General features: G+C 45.6%; 1 protein-coding gene across 3 annotated transcripts in view; it reads right to left on the bottom strand.

Annotated features, from left to right (window-relative positions):
* Positions 1 to 21,414, bottom strand: part of AMPD3 (adenosine monophosphate deaminase 3) — a 71,369-nt gene extending 49,955 nt beyond the window's left edge. Inside the window, exon 1 of one of the 3 annotated variants that reach the window (XM_021001963.2) lies at positions 21,298 to 21,414. Coding sequence is in view for 2 of the 3 variants with exons in the window: in XM_021001959.2 (XP_020857618.1) it covers positions 869 to 956 (88 nt within the window). In the remaining variant the exon portion in view is untranslated. Of the gene's footprint in view, positions 1 to 868; positions 1,106 to 20,612; positions 20,992 to 21,297 lie in introns of those variants that run through there. The other 2 variants (XM_021001961.2, XM_021001959.2) reach the window with 2 other exon arrangements.
* Positions 21,415 to 22,538: the final 1,124 nt, after the last annotated feature.

The following is a 22,538-nucleotide window of genomic DNA, read 5'->3' as shown; positions in this document are numbered from 1 at the left end:
GTGACTGACAGACAGAAGTGTTAGGAACCCTCACCTTGGTCAGTGAACCAATCAGCAAGCGTTTATTAAGTACCTTCGTTGTACCAGGCACTATAGCAGATGTTGGGCACAGAGAGACCAAATGCTTGCAACGTTTACAATGCTGCGGGGGACCAGGTAGCTCCCAGATAGTTTAAGGGAAGGCACAAGCACATAAAGGTATCAGGAAACACTTCATGGAGAAAATGATTCTTGAGCTGGGGTCTTAAAAGGAAATGGCAAATTTTAAGTGATGGGGATTCTAGCGATAATAAGGAACCACTGGAACTTACTGAGGAGGAAAGTGACATGGTCAGATTTGCCTTTTAGGAAAATCATTTCAGCATGGAAAAGGAGAGAGACTTGAAATAAGAAGACCCCTAAATTAGGAGACTTTTGTAAAAGTCAGACAAGAGGTGCTGAAGCCTGAATTGGAGTGGTAGCTGTTTGAGTGGAGAAAAGAAGACAGATGCAAGAGATGTTGTGGACATAGAAATGACAAGATTTGGCAGTCGAGTGTTACGTGGTGTGAAGGTCAATGAGGAGTTGGGGGTAACACTAAAGTGATGGCAGTGCCTTCAGCAGAAATAGGGAAGCCCCAGATAAGAGAGGTCAAGATAATGTGTTCAGTTTTGACACGTTGGGTTTGAGACATCTAGGGGACATCCTCTTTTTAAACATCTAGTAGGCAGCTGGTGAAGAGGGAATGGACCTCAAGGGAGAGGCTAGGGGGCATGATATATAGTCATTAGCATAGAGTTGATCATTAAAGCCCTGGATCTCATGAGCTCCCAAAGAGAGAAAGTATAAAAAGAAAAGAGGACCCAGGATAGTCTTGACATATACTCACGGTTATGGGACTTCCTATGGATGATAATGGAGCGTAGAGACTGAAAAGCAGTCGGACAGGAATGAGGAGAACCAAGGGAAGGCAGCATCTTAAAAATCCAAAATCAACTGGCAGAGAAGAGCTTTTAGGAGGTGATCAAGAACGTCGAGTGTCGCAGAGCGGTGGAGAAGGATGAGGATTGAGAAAGGGCCATCAGATGTGGCAAAGAGAGATCTTTGTCAACTCTGGAGAGAGCAATTTCCTCAAAGTGAGAGCGTAGAAGCCAGATTGCAAGAGTTGAAAAGTGAGTGAGAAGAGAGGAAGTATAGTCAATGAATATGAGATAGTTTTTTCAAGGAGTTTGGCTGGAAAAAGTGAGATCTAGAAAGATAGCTGAGGGGGTGGTGGGATGTGGGGATGGGTTTTTAAGGATGGGTGAGAATTGGACTTGTTTGTAAGCCCTAGGGGATTTAACTGAACTCTGGCACTGGGCCAACCCCTCCACGGGAGGGGAGTAGCCCCCCAGTTATAATTCTGGAATCATGAACAAATCCATAATGCCAGTGTTGTTACCACTTGGGCTCCATCCACCATCCTTGTAACTTTACACATCAAAATATCCTTCTCTGATGGGGAAGGGGGTCAGTGTAGTCCAGGGCTTGGCATGTAGTGAGCATTTACTTAATGCCTTTTCATTCATTCTTTCAGGGAAAGTGCTGATACAAGGATTAAAGATTAGAGATAAGGAATAATTGTGGGGGGAAACTGGAGGGGAAGAATGGAGGGGATGGGCTCAAAGGTAGAGGTAGAGGGGATGGTCTGGGCAAAAAGAAGGACCACCTTGGAGGGGGGGCTCGAAGGTAGAAGTAGAGGGGATGGTCTGGGCAAAAAGAAGGACCACCTTGGAGGGGGGGCTCAAAGGTAGAGGTAGAGGGGATGGTCTGGGCAAAGAGAAGGACCACCCTTCTTTGAGTCTAGAGAGCAGGAAGACAAAGGGAGATAGTCCCAGGAGAAGTTCATATTGAATGAATAGCCTCTACTTTCTCAGTAAAGAATGTGGCAACATCTTCAGCTCCAAGTGAGGGGAGAACTGATGTGAGAAGCTTGAGGAATGAAGGTGTGAAACAGCCACACGGATTCTGACTTCCCTCCAGCAAGGAGGATTGGGGATGAGTGGCTGCCATGTTTACAAGAGAAGTAGGTGATGCTGAGGGATCCCCAGGTACCCCAAAAGGGCCACCTCTAAGCTCCACCTTGAGTGAGGGCTGGCCCTTGCCCTATCCTGCTCATTCACTGACAACCTTTCTATTGAGTTTTCACATTATGCTAGTCTCAACACATTTGCTGAGCACTCAGGAGCCAAACCCAAATTTTAGATGCCAGGAAAAAATTTTTTCAGCTTTCAAGGAAAGCAAACAGAAAGAAACTGAAAAGATAGATCATCACTGTGATACTGGTAGAGTCTAAGGCAGCCAGGTGGTGCAGTGGTTAGAGCACCAGGCCTGCAGTCAGGAAAACTTGAGTTCAAATCCAGCCTTAGATACTTACTATACTAGTTGTGAGATTCAGGGCAAGTAATTTAACCTCTGTCTGCCTCAGTTTCCTGAATTATAAAATGGAGATAATAATAGCACTCACCTCACAGAGTTGTTGTAAGGATGATCAAATGAAATAATATTTGCAAAGGGCCTGGCAGTACACAGTGCCTGGCACATAGTAGGTGTTATATAAATGCTTATTCCCCTCCCTTCTGCTGAGAGGCAACCTAAAGTCCCTGCAGGTCACCCTCAGGTCTCCAAAGATCCTTCGAGAAGGGGGCACATCTGCCCGAGACATTTCCTGAACCAAATGATGACTGGTAAAAACCCCCTTGGTCAGCAGCTGGCCTTCCCCCAATCCTCCCTATTTGTACTCATCTCCTCCCTCTCTTCTCCTCCCTCCTGGAACACAGCCTCAGCCAGAGCTAAATCAAGGGATGTGATGTCAATGGATCCGAAAGGGAAGTCCCCATTCCAACTGGTGCTGCCTGTGAAAGAGATAGCTTCAATTCAGGTTATAGTCAACAAGTATTTACCAAGCCCTTGCTATGTGCTGGGTGCTGTGCTAAGCGATAGATTATGGGATCATAGGCTTAGAGGCAGAAGGAAGCCCAGAGGCCCTCCAGTCCACCCCCTTATTCTAAAGGGGAGGAAACCAAGTCAATTAACAAGAGAGGGTCATTGAGTTTCCCAGTCACACAGGTGGCAAATAACAAACAGGATTTAACCCCAAGTTCTCTGGACCCAGTGCCATCGTTTTCTCTCCACATTACCATGTTGAGTCCCTTCTCCCACCAACCAACAAGCATCAGCAGGAAGAATTAAGACAGTTCTTGCAGTTCCTGGTACAATTCAGTAAAAATCCAGGCACCCCAATAAAAGAGCCAGGGGCCTTCCCCATCCCTCTGGTGCCTGGGATTTCTGGAACCCTGCACTGGGCGCAGCTATGGAAATGACTTTCCCTCACCAGGTGCTCTGGTTGTATCGCTATCCACTGCTCATGCATCTGTCTTCATCCTGTCCCCCCGCCCCGGCCCATCCTCCAGATCTCAGGAATAAAGAACCCATTCCTCCCATTACCATGTGGCATTTTTAGCTACATTATGGATGAGGAGGTACTGTGCCAAATCCAGTTACCATGAGCTAAAAAAAGATCTTAATGTTTTAGCTTCCTCAAGTCAACTACAGAATCCAGAGCTTCTTTTCTTCTGATCTTGTCTGAGACCTACTATGCATATGAGTTCAAGCAAGCCACTCTGGGCCTCAGTTTCCTCATCTGAAAATGAAGGGGCTGGACCAGAGAGTCTCTGAGGGCCCTCTCAGCTCTAGATTTCATCTCTGTATACAGTCTATGAACTGTACAGAGCATATGAATATGGATAAGCAATGAAGAATTAATTTTACAACTTGGGCAAGGATGGTGATGAGAAACAAAGAAAATTGCATTGTCTAGTTAGTACCTTCTGTGCACAGGTCTCTACTAATAAGAAAGGTGGCCAGATATGGTGGCACACGTGTTATCTCTGCTACTGGAAGAGGCTGAAGCTAATGGACCCCTTCAGTTTGGGAGTTCTGGGCATCTGTAGGGCTACAGTTGATTGATTGGGGTTCTACACTAAGTCTGACACTAATACAGTGAGCCACGAGGATCAGAGGGTGACCAGGCTGTGTAAGGAGGGTGACCAGCCCAGGTCAGAAAGAGAGTGGGTTAAAGCTTCCATGCCAGTCAGCATTGGGATCAAACCAATGAGTGACTGTCTTTCCAGTCTAAGTGAGCTAGGGAGACTCAGTCTCCAAAAACATAAGTATTGTGCAATTATATAACACTATATATCGAGTATTTCATTTGGTCATAGACAGCTAGGAAGGACTTGAGAGGGCAACAGTCCAACGCTTTCATTTTACAGATGAGACAGTTGAAACTGAGGCACAGAAAGGTTATGTTATGGACACAGGGTCACACAGCTCACAAATGTTTGAGATAGAATCCGAAATCAGGTTGTCCTGACTCCACATCCCACTGCCTCTCAGATTGGGAGCTGGAGACTAGAAGTGTTTTTTCCAAAGTCTTGCAAAGTTAGAGTGAAAGCCACAATTCCAGTCTCAGTCTCCTAATTGCAGTTAATAATAATAGCTAGCATTTATATAATGCCTACTACATTTGAGGCACTGTACTAAGGCACTTTACAAATATCATCTGATGTTCCCAACAACCCTGGGAGGTAGGTGCTATTATGATCCCCATTTTATAGATAAGGAAACTGAAGCAGACATAAGTGACTTACTTGGTAGTCACACAGCTACTAAGTATCTGAGGCTGGATTTGAACTTAGGTCTTCCTGACTCATGTCCCAGTCAGTCCTCTGACATTTAACTGCCCCCCAAACTGGTCCCGACTCCAGGACCAGGGCTCTTTCCACAAAACCACAACACCTCTCTTCACAATATCTACATCAGGAAGATACGACACATATCATTGATTCCATTTTACAGATGAGAAAATTGAAACTCAGAGAGGTTAAGGGACTAGTCCATGGTCACAGAGCTAGTAAGTGACAGCTAGAATTCAAACTCAAGCTCTGTGGCTCTTGATGCAGGGGAATCTTTTTACATTCATAGCATCCATAGCAACTCCTTTAGAAATAAAGAAACTCAAGCCTAGTAACACTTTTCAACATACCTGAGATTCCCCCACCCCGACCCGGCAAAAGCCAGTGGCCAATGAAGAATACTGAGCCTGTAGCCAGTTGATAACCTCCAAGGGTTGAGGTTTAACAAGGACTCCTCATTCTGTAACCTCCAGAGAAGCTAAATCCTTCCTTATTTGCTCACTCCTGTCTCTTGATGACTTACTGGCCAATAATCGGGAAGAAGGCTTCAGTCAATTATTAATGCAACTCTATCTCTTACATATGACACCGGCCAGTCTTCGGGAATCAATGCCCCTGAGGACAGACCTAGAATGAACCTCATTTCTTTCACTTCCTCATTTTAAACTACAGTGTGGCAGCACAGTCTATTACAAAGAAAATTAAGAGTTTGGGTCAAGAGGATCTGGGTTAGAAATCTGCCTGTGTGACTCTTAGGGCAAATCAATTTCCTTGTAAAATGAGGGAGCTAAATCCCCAGCCAAGCTGCCACAAAGTTCTGTAAGGTCCCCCATCCTAGGAAGGAGTGAACTTTCAATCCCAATGACCTCTTGGCAAAAGTCTCTGACCCCAGTAGCAGACAATTACATGGCACTCTTCATACACACTCCTATTCTTTGCATACATTATTTTTGAAATCCTCCCTACCCATCCAATATTGTAACTAAATTGAACCAACCTGAACAGTAAGTGCTGCCTGGTGGACAGGAATCCATGGCCAATCAATCCCAGCAAAGCAGCCCAGAGAGATTTGTTCCTGAGTCCCACCGCTGCTGGCCAGAAGACCAGAGGGAGGCTGAGCCTGAGCAAGCCAGAGTGGAGGAGACCCTGGGAGAGAGGATGCCAGAACACAAAGCCCAGTGGATAGGCAAAAGCACCCTATTGGACTGGTTCAGGGGGAGGCCCCTGCTTTGTATATTTGTGTAAGAATGAGCGACGGCAGGAAGAGTCCTGTCTGGAAATTCTCCAATTTAATTCGAAGGAAATATTTACAGGGCTCCTCAGCTCCTCTAGGTGCTGTGACCAGGGAGAAAATTTCCTCAAGCACTCACTCTCCGGACTTCTTTTTTTATTCCCAGTCCCATCCCACCCCACTGCACCCATACCCTCCCCCTTGTCACTGGCCTCCAATAAAGCGTGTTAGTAATGTCCCAGCTTGGCCAACCCCATAATAAAATGTGCCTACCAAGCCCAAGGGAAGAAAAGTGCCCGAGTGCCTCCTAAGGCCTAAACACCTCCTGGAAGCTTATGAAAGCACAGAACAGACCCACAGCTCCGTTTTCTCTGCTGATTTAACACTGGAGTCTTCAGGCTTAAATACAGAGCCTGAATCACAGATGGTGGGAGGAGGAGGATCTAGAAGAATTTGTCCAACATATTTAAGAGTTTGGACCGTATAAAACTAAGTCCTCTGCCCCCCCCATCCCTGCTGCCAGTAAATCCTGGACCACAGGCATGGTTAATGACTGGGGCACCTCCCTCAGAGGCACTGGGGGTGGTGTGGCTTCCCTTTCAAAAAGGGAACTCATCTCTCCTCTTGCTCCACACTGTAAGGGAGGTGTAGGCTCCTCGTTGCCCAATCAACTGAAAGCCAGAGAGAGCCAGGCAGAAAGCGGGCCACGGTGAGCCCTGACGCTGCTGCCCCCACGCTCTACTAGTCTGCCCCCACTCCTGCCTTCGCTACGGCTGCACAGGTCTGCTCTGACTTCTCTCCTCCACCGGGATCTGAGCAGCTCAACAGCTCTGTGACTTCCACAGTGAGCCCCCCTCCCTACCTGGATGCTCCCATGCCAGCTCTCTCTGGTGGTTGAGAGCCTTTCCCTGAAACCTTCTTTAAACCCTTATGTACACAGTCATGAGCTGATGCTGTCAACCCTCTTAGGCTTCCTGCTCTTTGGATCAGTTCAAGGCAGAGGCACCAATTGTCAGCGCAGAAGCCAGACTATTCCCTTCAGTCTATCCAGCAGCACAGGCTGTCAGTGCCAAAATCCAGCTGGCCACCTATATTTCTTCCCTCTCTTTTCTTGGACTGGAGCAGGAGAGCCAGAAAGGCATAGTGGATAGGGCCTTGGACTTGGACTCAGGAAGGGCTGGGTTCAAATCACACCTCGGATACTTCCTAGCTATATGACCCTGACTAAGTCATATAACCCCTCTGTGCTTCAGTTACCTCATCTGTAAAATGAAGGGATTGAAATCAACATTCTCTAAGATACCTTCCAGCCTTAAATCTATGATCCCATGACCCATGATTTTATTGGTACTGGAAATTCCCTCTCTCAATGCAAGTCAACTACCAGTCTCCAATTTAGTCATAGATGTTTGCCCCTGCTAACCCAAAGGTTCTGTCCTGGGCTCACTTTTCTTTTCACTTCATACTATCTCACTTGGTAATCTCATCAGCTCCCATGGGAAGGAAAGATGGATTTATATCATCCCTACTATGTGCCAGACGCTGTACTAAGCACTTTATCATACAGATCTCATCAGTTATTACCTCTCTGTGGATGATTCCCAAATCTACCTATCTAAGACAATTAGCCACTGTTTTGGTCATCTCAAAATGAATGTCCTGTAGGCATCTCAACCTCAAACATGGACATACTACAACTTATTCTTTTCCCCAAAACGCCCCTTCAGAACTTCTCATTTACTGCAGAGGACACCACCATCGCTATAGTTAGTCACTCAGGTTTGGAACCTCCAGGTCAATCCCAACTTCACACACACTTACCCAAATATCCAATCTTATTTTTGCCTTCACAACATTGATCTTATACATGCCTTCTCTCTACTCAAACAGCCACACTCTTAGTATGGGTCCTCATCACTTGCTGGTTGGGCTCCCTCCTTCAAATCTCTCTCCACTTCAATCTATCCACCACTCTGCTGCCAAAGTGATTTTCCCAAAGCCAGACCCCAAGTCTGACCATGTCACCACCTCCTCCCCATCAATAAACTCCAATGGTTCCCTAATATCTCCACGATCGAATATAAACTCTTTTATTTGACATTTAAAGCTCTTCTTCACTTGCCCCCTGGCTACCTCTCCAATTTTCTCACACCTCACTCTTCTCCACATACTCTATTGATCCAGGGACCCTAGCCTCCTTCGGGTTCCTCAAACAAAATATTCCATCTCTCAACTCCTGACATTTTCACTGGCTATCCCCCATGCCAACTCCTGCCTTCCCTGGCTTCCTTCAAGACTCAGCTAAAATGCTACCTTCTTCGAGAAACCTTTCCTATCTCTCTACTGGTATCACCTGCCCTCCGAGATTACCTCCCATTCACCTATTTCTTGTGTGTACATAGTTATTTGCATGATGCCCCCTCATTAAAATGTGAGCTCTTTGAGGGAAGGGATTTTTTTTTACCTTTATTTGTGCCCCCAGCCCTTAGCACAGAGTCTGGAACACAGTAAGCACTCACTAAACACTTGTTGGTTGGTTAAATTATTTGCTCAGGGTCAAACAACCAGCAAAAATGTGTCAGAGGGGAAACTGAAACTCATGTCTTCCTGACTTAGTGGCAAGCTTCCACTGCACCACACTGCCTCCCATTTTTCCCTCGTATAACCCAGCTCTGATTCAAATCACCCCCTTTTGTGCTTATAACGCCACTCTTCACCTGCCCTTGAAGCAGAGAACTGGCTTGAAAGAACAAAAGAGAAGCACTATAAAGAACCCTGCTGGCATAAATGGCTGCGGGGCCTGTGTTATAACAATGTAGTGGCCAGCTGGTTCCGGGGTGCCGCTGGCATCCAAAGGAGAGGCCATTGGGAAAGGGGAGGAAACGAAGGAAAGGGAGGTGTCAGGTGTTTACTGAGGAAGCCCCAGCCTCAGCACTGCCTGAAGCCTGAGTCACCTCCCTGTGTCCAATCAAGAGGCCTCTTTTCAGGGCTCACATAATAATTTTCGAAAGCATGCAGCAGTATTAGAGGGTGTATATGTGATCCTCATGCCTCTGCCCTGCTTCATCCACCAAGAGATTACTGTCATCGGGCTCTCCCAGCTGTTTCAAAAACAGTTTGATTTTCAGACAACAAGCAACTGGGAAGTGGGGGAAGGGGAGGTGTTCTATTTATTCACTCAATGATTTAAATGATGCAACATCATAGAAAGAAAACTGAACTCATAGGATCGTAGCTCTAAAGCTGAAGGGACCCCGAAGGTCATCCAGCTCAACCCTCTCATTCTACAGAAAAGGAAAACAAGGCTCAGGAAAGTGAAATGATTCGTCTAAGATCACAGAGTAAGTGGCAGACCCAGGATTTAGATCCTGGGGATCCAAGTGAAGCATTCTTTCCACTGCCTGTCAGTCAGTAAACATTTATTAAGCACCTACTATATGCCAGGCACTCTGCTAAACACCACCCCACAAAGGTTCTTTTTAGTAATTCAACCCAATAAATATTAAAGCCAGGTACTGTGATAAGTCTTATCCTACAAAGGTACTTTTTAGCAATGCAATTCAGTTCAATAACTATTTATTAAATGCCTATTATGTGCCAGACACTGTCAGAATCATTGAAGACACAAAAAGAGGCAAGAGACAGTCCCTGCCCTCAAGGAGCTTACAATCTAACAAGAGAGCACATGCAAACAAATCTATACAAAGCAAGCCATATATAGTAAAAAAGGAAATAATTAACAGAGAGAAGGCACTGGAATTAAAAGGGGTTGGGGCTTTCTATAGGAGGCGAGATTTTAGTTGGGACTTACAGGAAGCCAGGGAGGTCAGTTGTCAGAGGAGAAGAGTGAGAGAAAATGCTCCAAGCCAACAGATGGAGACTCTTGTTTGTAGAGTAGCCAGGAGGCCAGTACCATTGGATCAAAGAATGTGTGTTGGGAAGGAAGGAGTCAGAAGACTGGAAAAGAGCTAGGTAAAGAGCTAGGTAAAAGAGCTGGGTAAAAGAGCTGGGTAACGACAGAAGCAGGTACCGGAGAGGAATTGATTCTCGCTTTTCCAGATGTTGGGATTACTGGAGGAAATCCAGGATCAGACAATAGTCCTGATCTTTTGTTGTTCAGTTGTTTTAGTCAGGTCCAACTCTTTGTGACCTCATTTCAGATTTTCTTGGCAGAGATACTAAAGTGTTTTGCCATTTCCTTCTCCAGCTCATTTTACAGATGAGGAAACTGAGGCAAACAGGGTTAAGAGACTTGCCCAAGGACTTCCGCTTCAGGGAGCCAAGATGGCGGAGTAAAAAGGTAGTCACTCACACCCTCCCCTATCAACCTCTGAAAACCCAGAAAATATCACCCCAGGAAAAAAAAAACCTGGAACAGCTAACCTAGAAGAAAGAAAGGGAACAGCAGTGCAGCAGCCCAGCAAACGGGTCTCCCAGTGCCTCAGCAAACATAAGGGAAGCAGCACTACAAAGGACCCCAAGTGGATAAGCACCCTGCAGCATTCATCTGAAAGGAGCTGAAGAAAGCAACCTAGAGTCTTCCTAAAGTCCCAGCCTTGCTGATTCCAACCCAAAACCAGGTAAGCTGTCAGAACCCTACGGCCTCCAACTGTCAACCAGGAGGAGATCCTGAAGCCCAGGTGGTAGAGCAGGCAAACACCAACACCTGGACCTCTGAGTGCCTCAGTGAAGGTGGGGGAAATGGGCGGAAATCAGCTCAGAAAACCACCAGGTGTCTAGGCACTCTACCACAAAGGAATCTCCCAGTGCATTAGCAGAAACGAGGGAGGCAGCATTGCAAGGGGCCCCAGGCAGATAAACACCCTGCAGCACCCATCTAAAAGGAGCTGAAGAAAGCTAAAGGAAAGGAAAAGCAGGCAACCTAGAATTGCCTGAAAGTTCCAGTGCTGCTGATTCCAGCCCAACATGAGGTAAGCTGCCAAAACCCTATAGCCTCCATTTGCCAACATAAGAGGCCACAGCACACAAAGCCAGTGACCAAGACCTAGGCTCCCAACACAAGAAGCTTAGGTCAGTGCTCTCTGTTCCCCAGCAGGAGAGCTCAATCTCTTTAAAGGCCAGAGAATAAAGAAACACCATGAGTAAAAAGAAACGTACCATAGATTCATATTATGAGAAGAGAGAAGATCAAGACAGAAATTCTGAAGAGGACAACATTGTCAACAAACCCACATCTGCAACATCAAAAGGAAATATGAACTGGTCTGAAGCCCAAAAAGCCTTCTTAGAAGAGCTCGAGAAGGATTTTAAAAGTCTAATGAGAGAGGTAGAAGAGTCCTTCAAAAATACAATTGGCCGATTGGAAAAAAAGTACACTGAAGAAAACAAGTCCCTAAAAAACACAATTGCCAAACTGGAAAAAAAGTACACTGAAGAAAACAAATCCCTTAAAAACACAATTGGCCAATTGAAGAAGGAAGTACAAAAACTAATAGAAGAAAACAATCTGTTAAAAACTAGAATTGGAGAAATGGAAACTAATGACTCTATGAGAGAGTAAGAATCAGTCAAACAGAAACAAAAAAATGAAAAAATAGATGAAAACATAAAATACCACATCAGTTAAACAACCGACCTGGAAAATAGATCCAGGAGAGACAATTTAAAAATCACTGGACTACCTGAAAATCATGATGAAAAAAAGAGCCTGGACAGAATCTTTCAGGAAATCATAAAGGAAAACTGCCCTGAAGTCCTAGAACCAGAAGGTAAAATAACCATAAAAAGAATACACAGCTCACCACCTGAAAGAGATCCCAAATTGACCACACCAAGGAATATAACAGCAAAATTCCAAAATTACCAGATGAAAGAGATGGTGCTGCAAGCAGCCAGAAAGAAACAATTTAAATATCATGGAACCACAGTCAGGATTACACAGGACCTTGCAGCTTCTACATTAAAAGACCGCATGGCGTGGAACGTGATATTCCATAAGGCAAAGGAGCTTGGATTGCAGCCAAGGATCAACCACCCTGCAAAAATGAACATGATTTTTCAAGGGAAGAGACAGATACTCAGCAAAATGCAGGACTTCCAAACCTTCCTGATAAAAGGACCAGAGCTCAACAAAAATTTTGATCTTCAAATACAAGATTCAAGAAAGATATAAAAAGGTAAATGGGACAGAAAGATACAAAATGTTGTTCGTAAGGGCAGACTGTTCACATCCCTACAAGGGAAGATGACACTTGCAACTCTTGAGAACTGTATTGTTATTACACCATGTAAAAGGAGTATAAATAAAGGGGGTGGATATTAGTTGACTTTGATGTAAAGATAAAAAAAAAATCTAATCAAGTGGCTTAAATGGATCCAACTAAGTGGAGTAGTCTGATCTTAGAAAATGTACTGAGAAAGGAGGAGGCAGACAAGGGTGAATTACATTACAGGAAAAGACAGAAAATCCTATTACAGCAAAGGGAAAGAAGAGAGGGGGGTGAACACTGTTAGGTATAGAAATCTAACTTGCCCTATAGGCAGTAGGAGGGAAAACAGGAAAGAAAAGAAAAGGGAGGGGGGGATAAAAGGGAGAGAAGAAGCAGTAAGGGCAAAGGGGAAGAAAAGGGAAAGGGATAATAGAAGTGAGGAGAGACTGAAGGAGGCAGTGGTCAAAAGCAAAACACTAGTGAGGGGGGGGAAAGGAGAAAGGAGAAAGAAAAGCATAAACAAGGGGGGAAAAGGATGGAGAAAAAGACACAGATAGTAATCATAACTGTGAAAGTTGAATTGCTATCTTTTTTTTCTCTTCTGTTGAGTTTTGTTTCCTCTTTCTGATAGTTCCTCCTATTGGTCTTAATTTTTACTTACAACTTCACCAATGTGAAAATATGTTTAATAGGAATGTAAATGTATAGCCTATATCAGATTGTGCACCATCTTGGGGAGGGTGGTGGGGAGGAAGGGGGAGAAAAATTTTAAACTCAAAAGCATATGGAAGTGATTGTTGATAAATCAAAATAAATTAATAAAATAAATTGAAAAAAAAAAAGGGACTTGCCCAGGGTCACACAGTTAGTGTCTGAGGCTATATTTGAACTCAGGTCTTCCTGACTACAGACTAGGTGCTCTTATCCACCGAGCCACCTAGCAGCCAGTGTAGTAAATATAGCCTTGGAGTTGGAGTCAGAAGATATGGCTTTTAATTCTGGCTCTATCACTTTTTGTGTGACCTTGACCAAGTCACTTAACCATTTCTAGGCCTCAATTTCCTCTGCTATAACATGAGGGAGTCCCTTCCAGCTATAAATCTGATTTTCTCATCCTCAATACCTACCAGATAGCCTTAGGGTTATCCTAAAATATTTTAGAGGCTACAGTCTCTAGACCCTTCCTATCTGGGTCTCCATTTCCCAGGATTTTCCTAGAGTGCTGTCCATAGACTTAACAATCAGTAGATAAGCCTTTATTCTAATTAACATAAAGAACAGGAAAAATTCAGTTAAGGTGACACCCACAGAAAGGTAAGAGCCTTCCAGCCTAGCTGTCAGGTAGCAGCCCCACTGAAAAAAGTACACTATTAGAACAATGCCCACATGTCTGAACTTAAAAGGCAAATGCCCCTAACTCTGGTCCTGGATTCTTGTTCTGCCCCTTAAAGACAGCACAGAAAGCCTGAAGCTGCAAAATGCAGAAAAAGTTATCCCAGAGACCTGCTTTCCACAATCTCTCCTTTTTAAGTCCCCACTCTCCCTCCTTGGTTTCCAAAGCTGTTATTTATGACAGGGGTGCCCAAATAATTATAGCACATAAGGGTTTGCCAAGCACTTTCCATGTGCTATCTCATTTGGTCCCCACGACCCGGTAAGACAGGTACTGCTATATTCCCAATCTACAGATAAAGAAATTGAGGCTAGGAGAAGATAAGTATTTTGCCCAGGTCACACAACTGTGAAGTGTCTGAGGAAGGATTTGAACTTAGGTCTTCCTGATTCCAAGTCCAACATTCTACCCCCATGCCCTTCCTCATCACCACCAACTCTTGGCTTACCTGACTTCCTACAAGTCCCAACAAAAATCCCATTCTTTACAGCAGTGATGTCAAACTCAAATAGAAAGGGATCCTTGCAGGTGACACAATGACTTAGAAAACCACAAGTGAACATTATTTGTTACATTACATTTTTATTTATTTTCTTAAACATTTCCTGGTTACATTTTAATCTGGTTCTGCCACACTTGAGAGTTTTGCTGGCTGAGTTCGACACCCCTGTAGGGTCTACAAGAAGGCTTTTCCCATCCCCCCCAATTCGGGGGATTTTCCTCTGTTCATTATCTCCAGCTATCCCATAAAGAGGTTGTTTGTACATACTTATTTCATGTTGCCTCCCCCATTAGACTGGGAATTCCTTGAGGGTAAGGCCTTGGTTTTGCCTTTTTTTTTTGTACCCCCAGTGATTAGCACAGTACCTGGCACAAAAATAGGTGCTTAATAAGTATTTATTGACTGAGAAGCAGCAGCACCAAAGTTGTGCATCTCCATGCATTCATTCATTCATTCACTGAACAATGATTTACAAAATTCCTACTATTGTGCTAGGTGACAGGGACACCGAAGACTGTGCCTTGAAGGACAGTCTCTCTGTGTAGACAGAGAAGTAAAAACAAATATATCTAAGGTAAACCCCAAGTTTGGGGAAGAGGGACACTGATAACAGGGAGAATCAGGATCCATCTTCTAGCTGAGTCCATGATTTCCCATTTTGATAATAAATCTACCTGTTAAAGGATCATAGTTTTAAAGCTTGAAGAGATCTTAGAGGTCACTTTATTTCACAGAGGAGGAAACAGGCCCAGAGAAGTTAGGTGCTGAAGTAGGTAGTACACTGGGCCTGGAGTCAGGCCGACCTGAGTTCTAATCTAGTCTCAGACATTTACTAGCTGTGTGATCCTGGGCAAGTCACTTACCCTGTCTGCCTCAGTCTCTTCAATCATAAAATAGGTATCATAATAGCACTTGCTTTCCAAGATTGTTGCTATGAGACAATATTTGTGAAGCACTTGGAACATAGTAGGTCCAGCAAATAACTTGAAGGGTTGGGATTCAAAATCAGAAGGGCTTCTGATTCCACATCCCCCTTTACACTGTGCCATCTTTCAGGCCTTGGACATGGGCTAATCTGTACCTGACACTTTGTCACACCAGCAAGGCCATTCTGATGGGAGGTAAGGAAAGAGTGGGTACAGGAGGAAGTTACACTAAGCAACAGCTATCTTACTGCTTCCATATGTTATTGTTCAGTTGTTTCAGTCATGTCTGACTCTTCATGGTCCCATTTGGGGTTTTCTTAGCAGAGATCCTGGAGTGGTTTGCCATGTCCTTCTCCAGCTCATTTTACAGGTGAGGAAACTGAGGCAAACAGAGTGAAGTGACTTGCCCAGGGTCACACAGCTAGGAAATGTCCAGGGCTTGATTTGAACTCGGGTCTTCCTGACTCCAGGCTAAACGAAGAAATATACCCTGAATATGTCCCAAGTGACACCTCAATTGCACCCTCCCCAGTAAGGCAGTTAAGAGATCTATTGACATTCTCACTCCCTAACTTACCCTCACTCTAGGGGTGAATAGGGTTAAGGTATAAGCTCTCCCCAAAAGAAGGGATAAGCTCCTCATCCCTCCCATATGTCCATATCATATGGGCCATAGGCTTAGATACAAAGCTGTCAATCTGGGCTCTGAAGCCCCAGAATGCCCAGGCAAGAGGACAAAGAAGCAATTTTTAAATATGAAACAAAAAATAGAAGATGCTCGTCTACTGAAAATGCCCCTTCTGGGACCATGCTTCTGGATCCAGGAATTTCACTCAAAAGCAAAGAGCCACTTTCTATTACCCATCAGGTAAAGGAAACAGGGAGGGGGGAAGGGACAGGAGCCACCCTTCCTTCCATGTCACACCCCAGTAGGAAAATGGGGGAAGTGTGGAGGGGGGCAGATGAATCTTACTCTCATCAGAATTGCCTCAAAGAGGGAATAATATACACAGTGGGGCATAGAAATCTCTCTTACTGTACAGAAAAGAGGAAGGGAAAAGGTTAAGAGAAGAGCAGGGGAGCTGACAGAAGGGAGGGCAGTTTGGAGGAAGTAAAAATCAAAAGTAAAACACTGTTGAGAATGGATAGGGTAAAAAGAGTAGGATAAATGGGGAAAGTAAGATGGAGGGAAACACATAGTTGGTAATCACTACTGTGAAAAAAAATTTTATAGTGAGTTTCTCTGATAAAGACTTCATTTCTCAAACATAGAAAACTGAGTCAAATTTATAGAAATAAGAACCATTCCTCAATTGATAAATTATCAAAGGATAGGAACAGGCAGTTTTCAGACAAAGTAATCAAAGTTACCTATAGTTATATGAAAAAATCCTCTAAATCACTATTGATGAGAAATGCAAATTAAAGCAGCTCTGAGCTACTACCTCATACTTGTCAGATTGGCTAATCTGATAGAAAAGGAAAATGACAAATGTTTGAGGGAATATGGGAAAATTAAAACATTAATGTACTATTGGTGAAGTTGTATACTGATTCAACCACTCTGGAGAGCAATTTGGAACTATGCCCGAAGGGCTATAAAACCATGTATACCCTTTGACTAAACAATAAAAAAAAAAAAAGGAAAAGGACTTATGCATACAAAAATATTTATAGCAGCTCTTTTCTGAGGGCAAAGAATTGAGGGGATGCCCATCAATTGGGGAATGGCTGAACAAGTTGTATATAATTGTGATGGAATACTATGGTGCTTTAAGAAATTATGAGCAGGATGCTCAGAAAACCTGGAAAGACTTACACAAACTGATGCAAAGTGAAAGGAGCAGAATCAAGAGAACATTGTACACAGTGACAGCGATATTGTATGATTTACTATTAATAACTTAGCTATTCTCAGCAATACAATGATCCAAGACAATTCCGTAGGACTTAGGATGAAAGGTGCTGTCCATCTCCAGAGAAAGCCTGAATGCAGATCAGAGATACTTTTCTTTACTTTATTTTTCTTGAGGTTATTTTGGGGGGGGGTTGTCTGTTTTCTTTCACAGAATGACTTACATGGAAATGTGTTTTGCATGACTACACATGTATAACGTATGTCAAATTGCTTGCCTTCTCAATGGGAGCAGGGAGGGAGAGAATTTGGAACTCCATTCCCTGGGCCAAAATCCTAGCTCAGGCTCTCAACATCCCTTGCCAAGAAGACTCAAACACCCTTCTCTTTTCTGTGAGTAGGCTCTTCCCTTCCAATAGAACATAAGAACATAAAGGTTCCAATAGAACCCCTAAGGGTCACAACGAGTCAAGACACAACTGAAAAGTGACTGAACAAAAAATGGGGGACGATAATAACTAGTACCTACTTACCTCTTGAGGTTGTTGTGAGGCTGACACACGGCAACGTAAAGAATTGTACAAATATTCATGTTATAAAAATATCAGTTGTTGATAGCACCTAAGGGATTAATTTCACCTAAAGCAACAAACATGTTTAAGGACATATTCGGCACTGGGGGTTTTTTGTCATTGTTTTTGCCTTTGTACAGTGCCTAGTATATCAGAAGTGCTTAATTAAATATTTGTTGAATGACTAGATGATAGAATCTCAGCCATTAAGTTGTGCCCAATAAAATCTTGTACTGTACCATTAGCCAACACAGGTAACTTTCTTTGCCCCTAAGAGGAAGGAACACTGGGGCAAAAGGATGTGTGGAGATTACCACATGGAGAGGTAGGCACTGAGGCGAAGTGAATTGAGTGCTGGACTTGGAATCAAGAAGTCTGAGCTTCAAAATCTGACTGACCTTTTCTAGCTAAGTGGCAATGGCAAAGCACAGGTACTATCTGAGCCTCCATTCATCTGTAAATCAAGAATGATAATAACTATGGTACCACCTTTTCTGGCTATGTGGCAACAGGCAGCACTTATAACCTATCTGAGCCTCCATTTATTCATCTGTAATTTGGGGAAGAGGGGGGCAGCTAGGTGGTACAGTGGATAGAGCACCAGGCCTGAAGTCGGCAAGACTCATCTTCCTGAGTTCAAATCCAGCCTCAAACTTTTACTAGCTGGGTGACCCTGGGCAAGTCACTTAACCCTGTTTGCCTCAGTTTTCTCATCTGTAAAATGAGTTGAAGAAAAATATGTTTAATAGGAATATATATGTATAGCTTATATCAGATTGTGCACTGTCTTAGGGAGGGAGGGGAGGAGAAAAATTAAAACTCAAAAGCTTATGGAAATGATTGTTGATAATTCAAAATTAAAATTAAAAAATTTTTTTAAAAATGAAAAATAAAATAAAATAAAATGAGCTAGAGAAAGAAATGGCAAACCACTACAGTATCTCGGCCAAGAAAAACCCAAATGGGGTCACAATGAGTCAAGACACAACTGAAAAGTGACTGAACAAAAAATGGGGGATGATAATAACTAGTACCTACTTACCTCTTGAGGTTGTTGTGAGGCTGACACATGGCAATGTAAAGAATTGTACAAATATTCGTGTTATAAAAATGTCAGTTGTTGATAGCACCTAAGGGATTAATTTCACCTAAAGCAACAAACATGTTTAAGGATGTATTCAGCACTGGGGATGCAAAGACAAAAAGTGAGGCTTCCCCCTGCCCTCAAGGAGCTCACATACTGCAAAGGCATGCAAACATCTCCAGTAATGGAGAACTCAATATCTAACAAGGAAGCTCATTCTACTGTTGGACAGCTCTTATTTGTTATGAACTTGGGGAATGAGATCTTGCAGAGCCGGCAGAAGAGGAGACAGAGAGGGAAAGAGATTTCACTGAGAGGGGCAGAGAAGCTAGATGTTGGGAGAAGCACTGCTATCAGGAACCTGAGAGGTAACAGAAAGAAATTGAGCCTAAAGGGGAAGGGGGAAGAGTGGGAAATCAGTTTCAAAGGATTAGGAATCACCTATTAGAGCTCTGAAGGTTAGCTTTTCCCTTCCATCACAAAGAGCCATTAAATAACCTTTAACAGGGATCTAGAAGACTTGGATAGACACTACTATTGCCCTCTTCCTTATCTAGGGAAGCTGTTGCTTGGGAGTGAGGCAGAAAGGCCCTGCCTAACATCATCCTGCTCTGGAAAGCTGGGAGTCAGAGTGACCCAGACACCCCACCATTTTTAGAAAGGCACCCTGCCCTGCCTCACCAACACCATGCAGGTCTCACCCAGGGTCGAGCCCCCTTTTCACTGTCCTTTCTAGCCTGAGTATGTCAGCTATGCTTAGCCCGATGCACACCACAGGGTGACTCCTGACAAAGGCACTCAGCAGCACATTTTAATAACTTAATTACCTCCCAGCATTAACACTTGAAGGGCAAGGGAGGAATTTATCCTCTAGTGAACTCAACTGCCTCATCTCTATTTCAATTCAATACCACACATTTATTAAGTGTGTACTATGTGTCAGGCAGCCTGCCAGCTCACAGGAGAAAGAGTACTGGATTTGAAGTCTGAGTATTCGGGTTCCAATCCCACTTTGCTCAGTCACTACCTAAGTAACTCTGGGGAAATCCCATCAAGCCTCTTGCTGGGCCTCAGACTCAGTAAAAAGGTGGGGGAGGGGGGAAGAGGGTGGACCACCTGGCCCTTAAGAGATCTAGGATCCATCACATGGAGATAACCCAAAGCTAGTCATCTCATCTTCAAGGATACAATGTCAGACAGGATCCACAGACTTGGAGTAGTAGTTCAGAAAAACCCTCCCAAGGCCTCCGTTTCTCTTCGTTTCCCCAGACTTGCTTAATGGTAAGCAGAGGCCAGGCTTCCAATCACACCAGGGGCTCTGCAGCTTGTAAAAAGCAAGACTTAGTCAACAACAGCTCTGGGCCAGCTTCCTCAGGCTCTCAAGGCCAGCCTCCTCTGGCCCTCAGAATTCCCACTGAGCTCAACCACGTCCAAGGCGGGAGTCAATAAGCTAGAGAGGGCTGTGGGCAAAAAAGGCCAACGGGATATTCAAAGCTGTGAGCCTCTGACTGTCCAGGATGTCTAAGAGAGGGGTGAAGGACCCTACCCATACCCACACACACCTGAAGAGGAGGTCATTTGGTCTATGCCCCGGCCTCTGAGTAATCTTACATCTACACCATCTCAATGTGGCCTCTTCTGAAACAACTCCAAACTTGAGCTTACTCAAAGCGGGTCCCAGATCTCACAGGTTTTACACAAGGCACGGTTGAGTGCCTGGCAACCGTTGTTTCCCTACACCTGGCAGACCTCTCTGGGTCCCTAAATGCTACTTAGCCCCAGACCCGGCAGGTGCAGCGGCCTGCGGAGGGAAAGGGGCGGGGCGCGGCGCGTGCGGCCGCAGGATCCCAGCTAAAACAGGCAAGGCTGAGAGAAGGGCCTGGGAGCGGGAGGGGAAGGGGAAGGAAGCTCCACTTTGCGGGGCCGCCCCGCACCCAAACCCTGACCTCGGGCAACTCCAACCCGGGTAATTCCCACTGCCATCCCACTCACTCCCAGCCGAGACTGTGGAACGAGACCTACAACACCAGAGGGTCCTTCAGCCTTCTCTCCATCGCGCAGGACTTCCCCGCCTCAAGGTCGGCCCCCCTCTTTCCTTCTCCCACCCAGCATCCCGCTCCTTCTTTCCTCCTACCCCCTCCCGGCCCCCGCCACCATCACTTACCGGGCTCCAGGGACTGGGCCATGCCGTCTGATCAGAGGAAGGCGGGAGGCACTGCGGGCCGAAGGAGGAGGAAAACCAGAAAGGGGAGGAGAGGAAGGAGGAGAAGAAGAAAAAGGAGGAGGAGGAGGAGGGGGAAGCAGAGCGGAGCCGCCCTGGCCGGAGGCAATGACTCCAACCGCGGCCGTAGTCCTGGATCCCGCCCCGCCCCAATGCCCCCCACCGGACTTGGGGCTGCTTGGTCCGAAGCCCTCTGCCCCCCGCGAAATGGTGCGCCTCGCCCCTGCCTGGCCTCGGGGCCGCACCTTGCCCCACGGCTCTCTGGCCACCCTGCGCCGCGCACCCCCCATCGAGAAGCCGAGTATGGGCAAAAGGGGACCCTCCCTGGGTACGCAAAGCCTCGCCCGGGCTCCGGGAAGCCCAGCCTGGCAGCGCGCCCGTTCAGCAACGGGGGCGCGGAGGAGAGGGGCCTGAGCCGGCCGTGCCACGCCGCGCAGTGCCCCTGCCCTTGCCCCTGTTCCTGTCTGGAGAGCCGGGCTGCGCCTCTGGCCCCCTGGCTCTGCGCGCCCTCCCCGCAGCGCCTTGCCCCCAGCCCGGGCTTCGAGCCTGGGCCGCAGAAGCGCACCCCTGCTTTCCCCCCACTCCTCCTCCGTCCCTTACGCGACCCGATAGGTCCTGGGCACCCTACCTGCGCCTCAGAGGGTGAGGACTCTGCGCCCTGCGCAAAGCTGGCTTGGCTGTGAGGCCCTTCCTTCCTTGTAGCCGCTACCTGGGCTGGGAACTCGGGCCCTGCCAACAGGAAATATGAGAGTGTGCCCGAGGGTGCCCAGGGCTCCTCCTGTCCCTCTGCTGGAAAGTGCCTCTCACTGCGTCCCGGAGCGGCCTCCTGGGCCGCTGGCTCCCCGACCTCGGGGCCTCTGACTTCTGACTTCGAGCCCCTGAGCTCCGAAGAGCCCCACTGGGTCCCTAAAACGCAAGGCTATAAAAGTGGGTTCAGACCCCTTCCTTCTATACCACACTTCCCACTTTTCACCTCCACCCACGCTTAGACCCTTCTCCTGGAGATTTTTCCTAAAGGGTGACTCCTGGGAAGATCTCAGACAGGGCATGTTGAGAGCACCCTGGGCAGAACAGGTGCTGTCTGGATCAGTGCCACAAAGTTGCAATTATCTTATAAACACTAGATGAACCTGTTAAGGAGAAAGGATGTGAAACTGGGCTTTGGTACAATTGGATCCATTAAAAAATGGAAAAAAAAAAGGTTATTGATTCTATGAGGCCAAGGACCCCATCCTCACTCTGGGAAGGAAGAGCCCTCTCTGGCTGGTAGCCTTGAGACTTCTTCTGTATATCTTTAAGTACAGAATTCCCACAAAACTGCCCTTGGACCTCTTCCCTAATCCCTCTACATTCTCCCTGGGAAAACTAATCCATCCTATGGCTTCATCTACAATCACTTGACTCCCAAATCTCTCTCCACCCCTATCTATCCAGTCTCCCACCTCCAGGCCCACATCTTCCACTGCCTGTCAGACATAAACTCCACATGAGCCATCTGTCCCTCCTTCACCTGAACTTAGCATGTTCAAACTGACCTCACAACTCCCAATTATGCCTCCAAACATATTCTTCCTCCCATGATACCTGTTGCTGTTGATGGCATCGCCATACCAGGTTTGAAATCTCCAAGAGTCTAACCCCAATATTCGGCATCACCATTCGCCTCTAATCATTTACCAAAACCTAACCTGTCAGTTCACTCCTCACTTTCTTCCATCCCTCATTTCAACCTACAGTATACTGACTTTGGAGATTCACCAATAAACACAGTTATAAAGATAGAATAGTGTATAGGAAAGAAAACTGGATTTGAAATCAGGATGTGTAGATTTGAATCCAAACTCTTCCACTATATGACCTTGAGCAAAT

This window comes from Phascolarctos cinereus, unplaced genomic scaffold (genome assembly GCF_003287225.1).
Source record: "Phascolarctos cinereus isolate Bilbo 61053 unplaced genomic scaffold, phaCin_HiC Scaffold_9;HRSCAF=440, whole genome shotgun sequence".
NCBI classification, from domain to species: domain Eukaryota; kingdom Metazoa; phylum Chordata; class Mammalia; order Diprotodontia; family Phascolarctidae; genus Phascolarctos; species Phascolarctos cinereus.
This window is presented reverse-complemented; position numbering and strand designations above follow the sequence as displayed.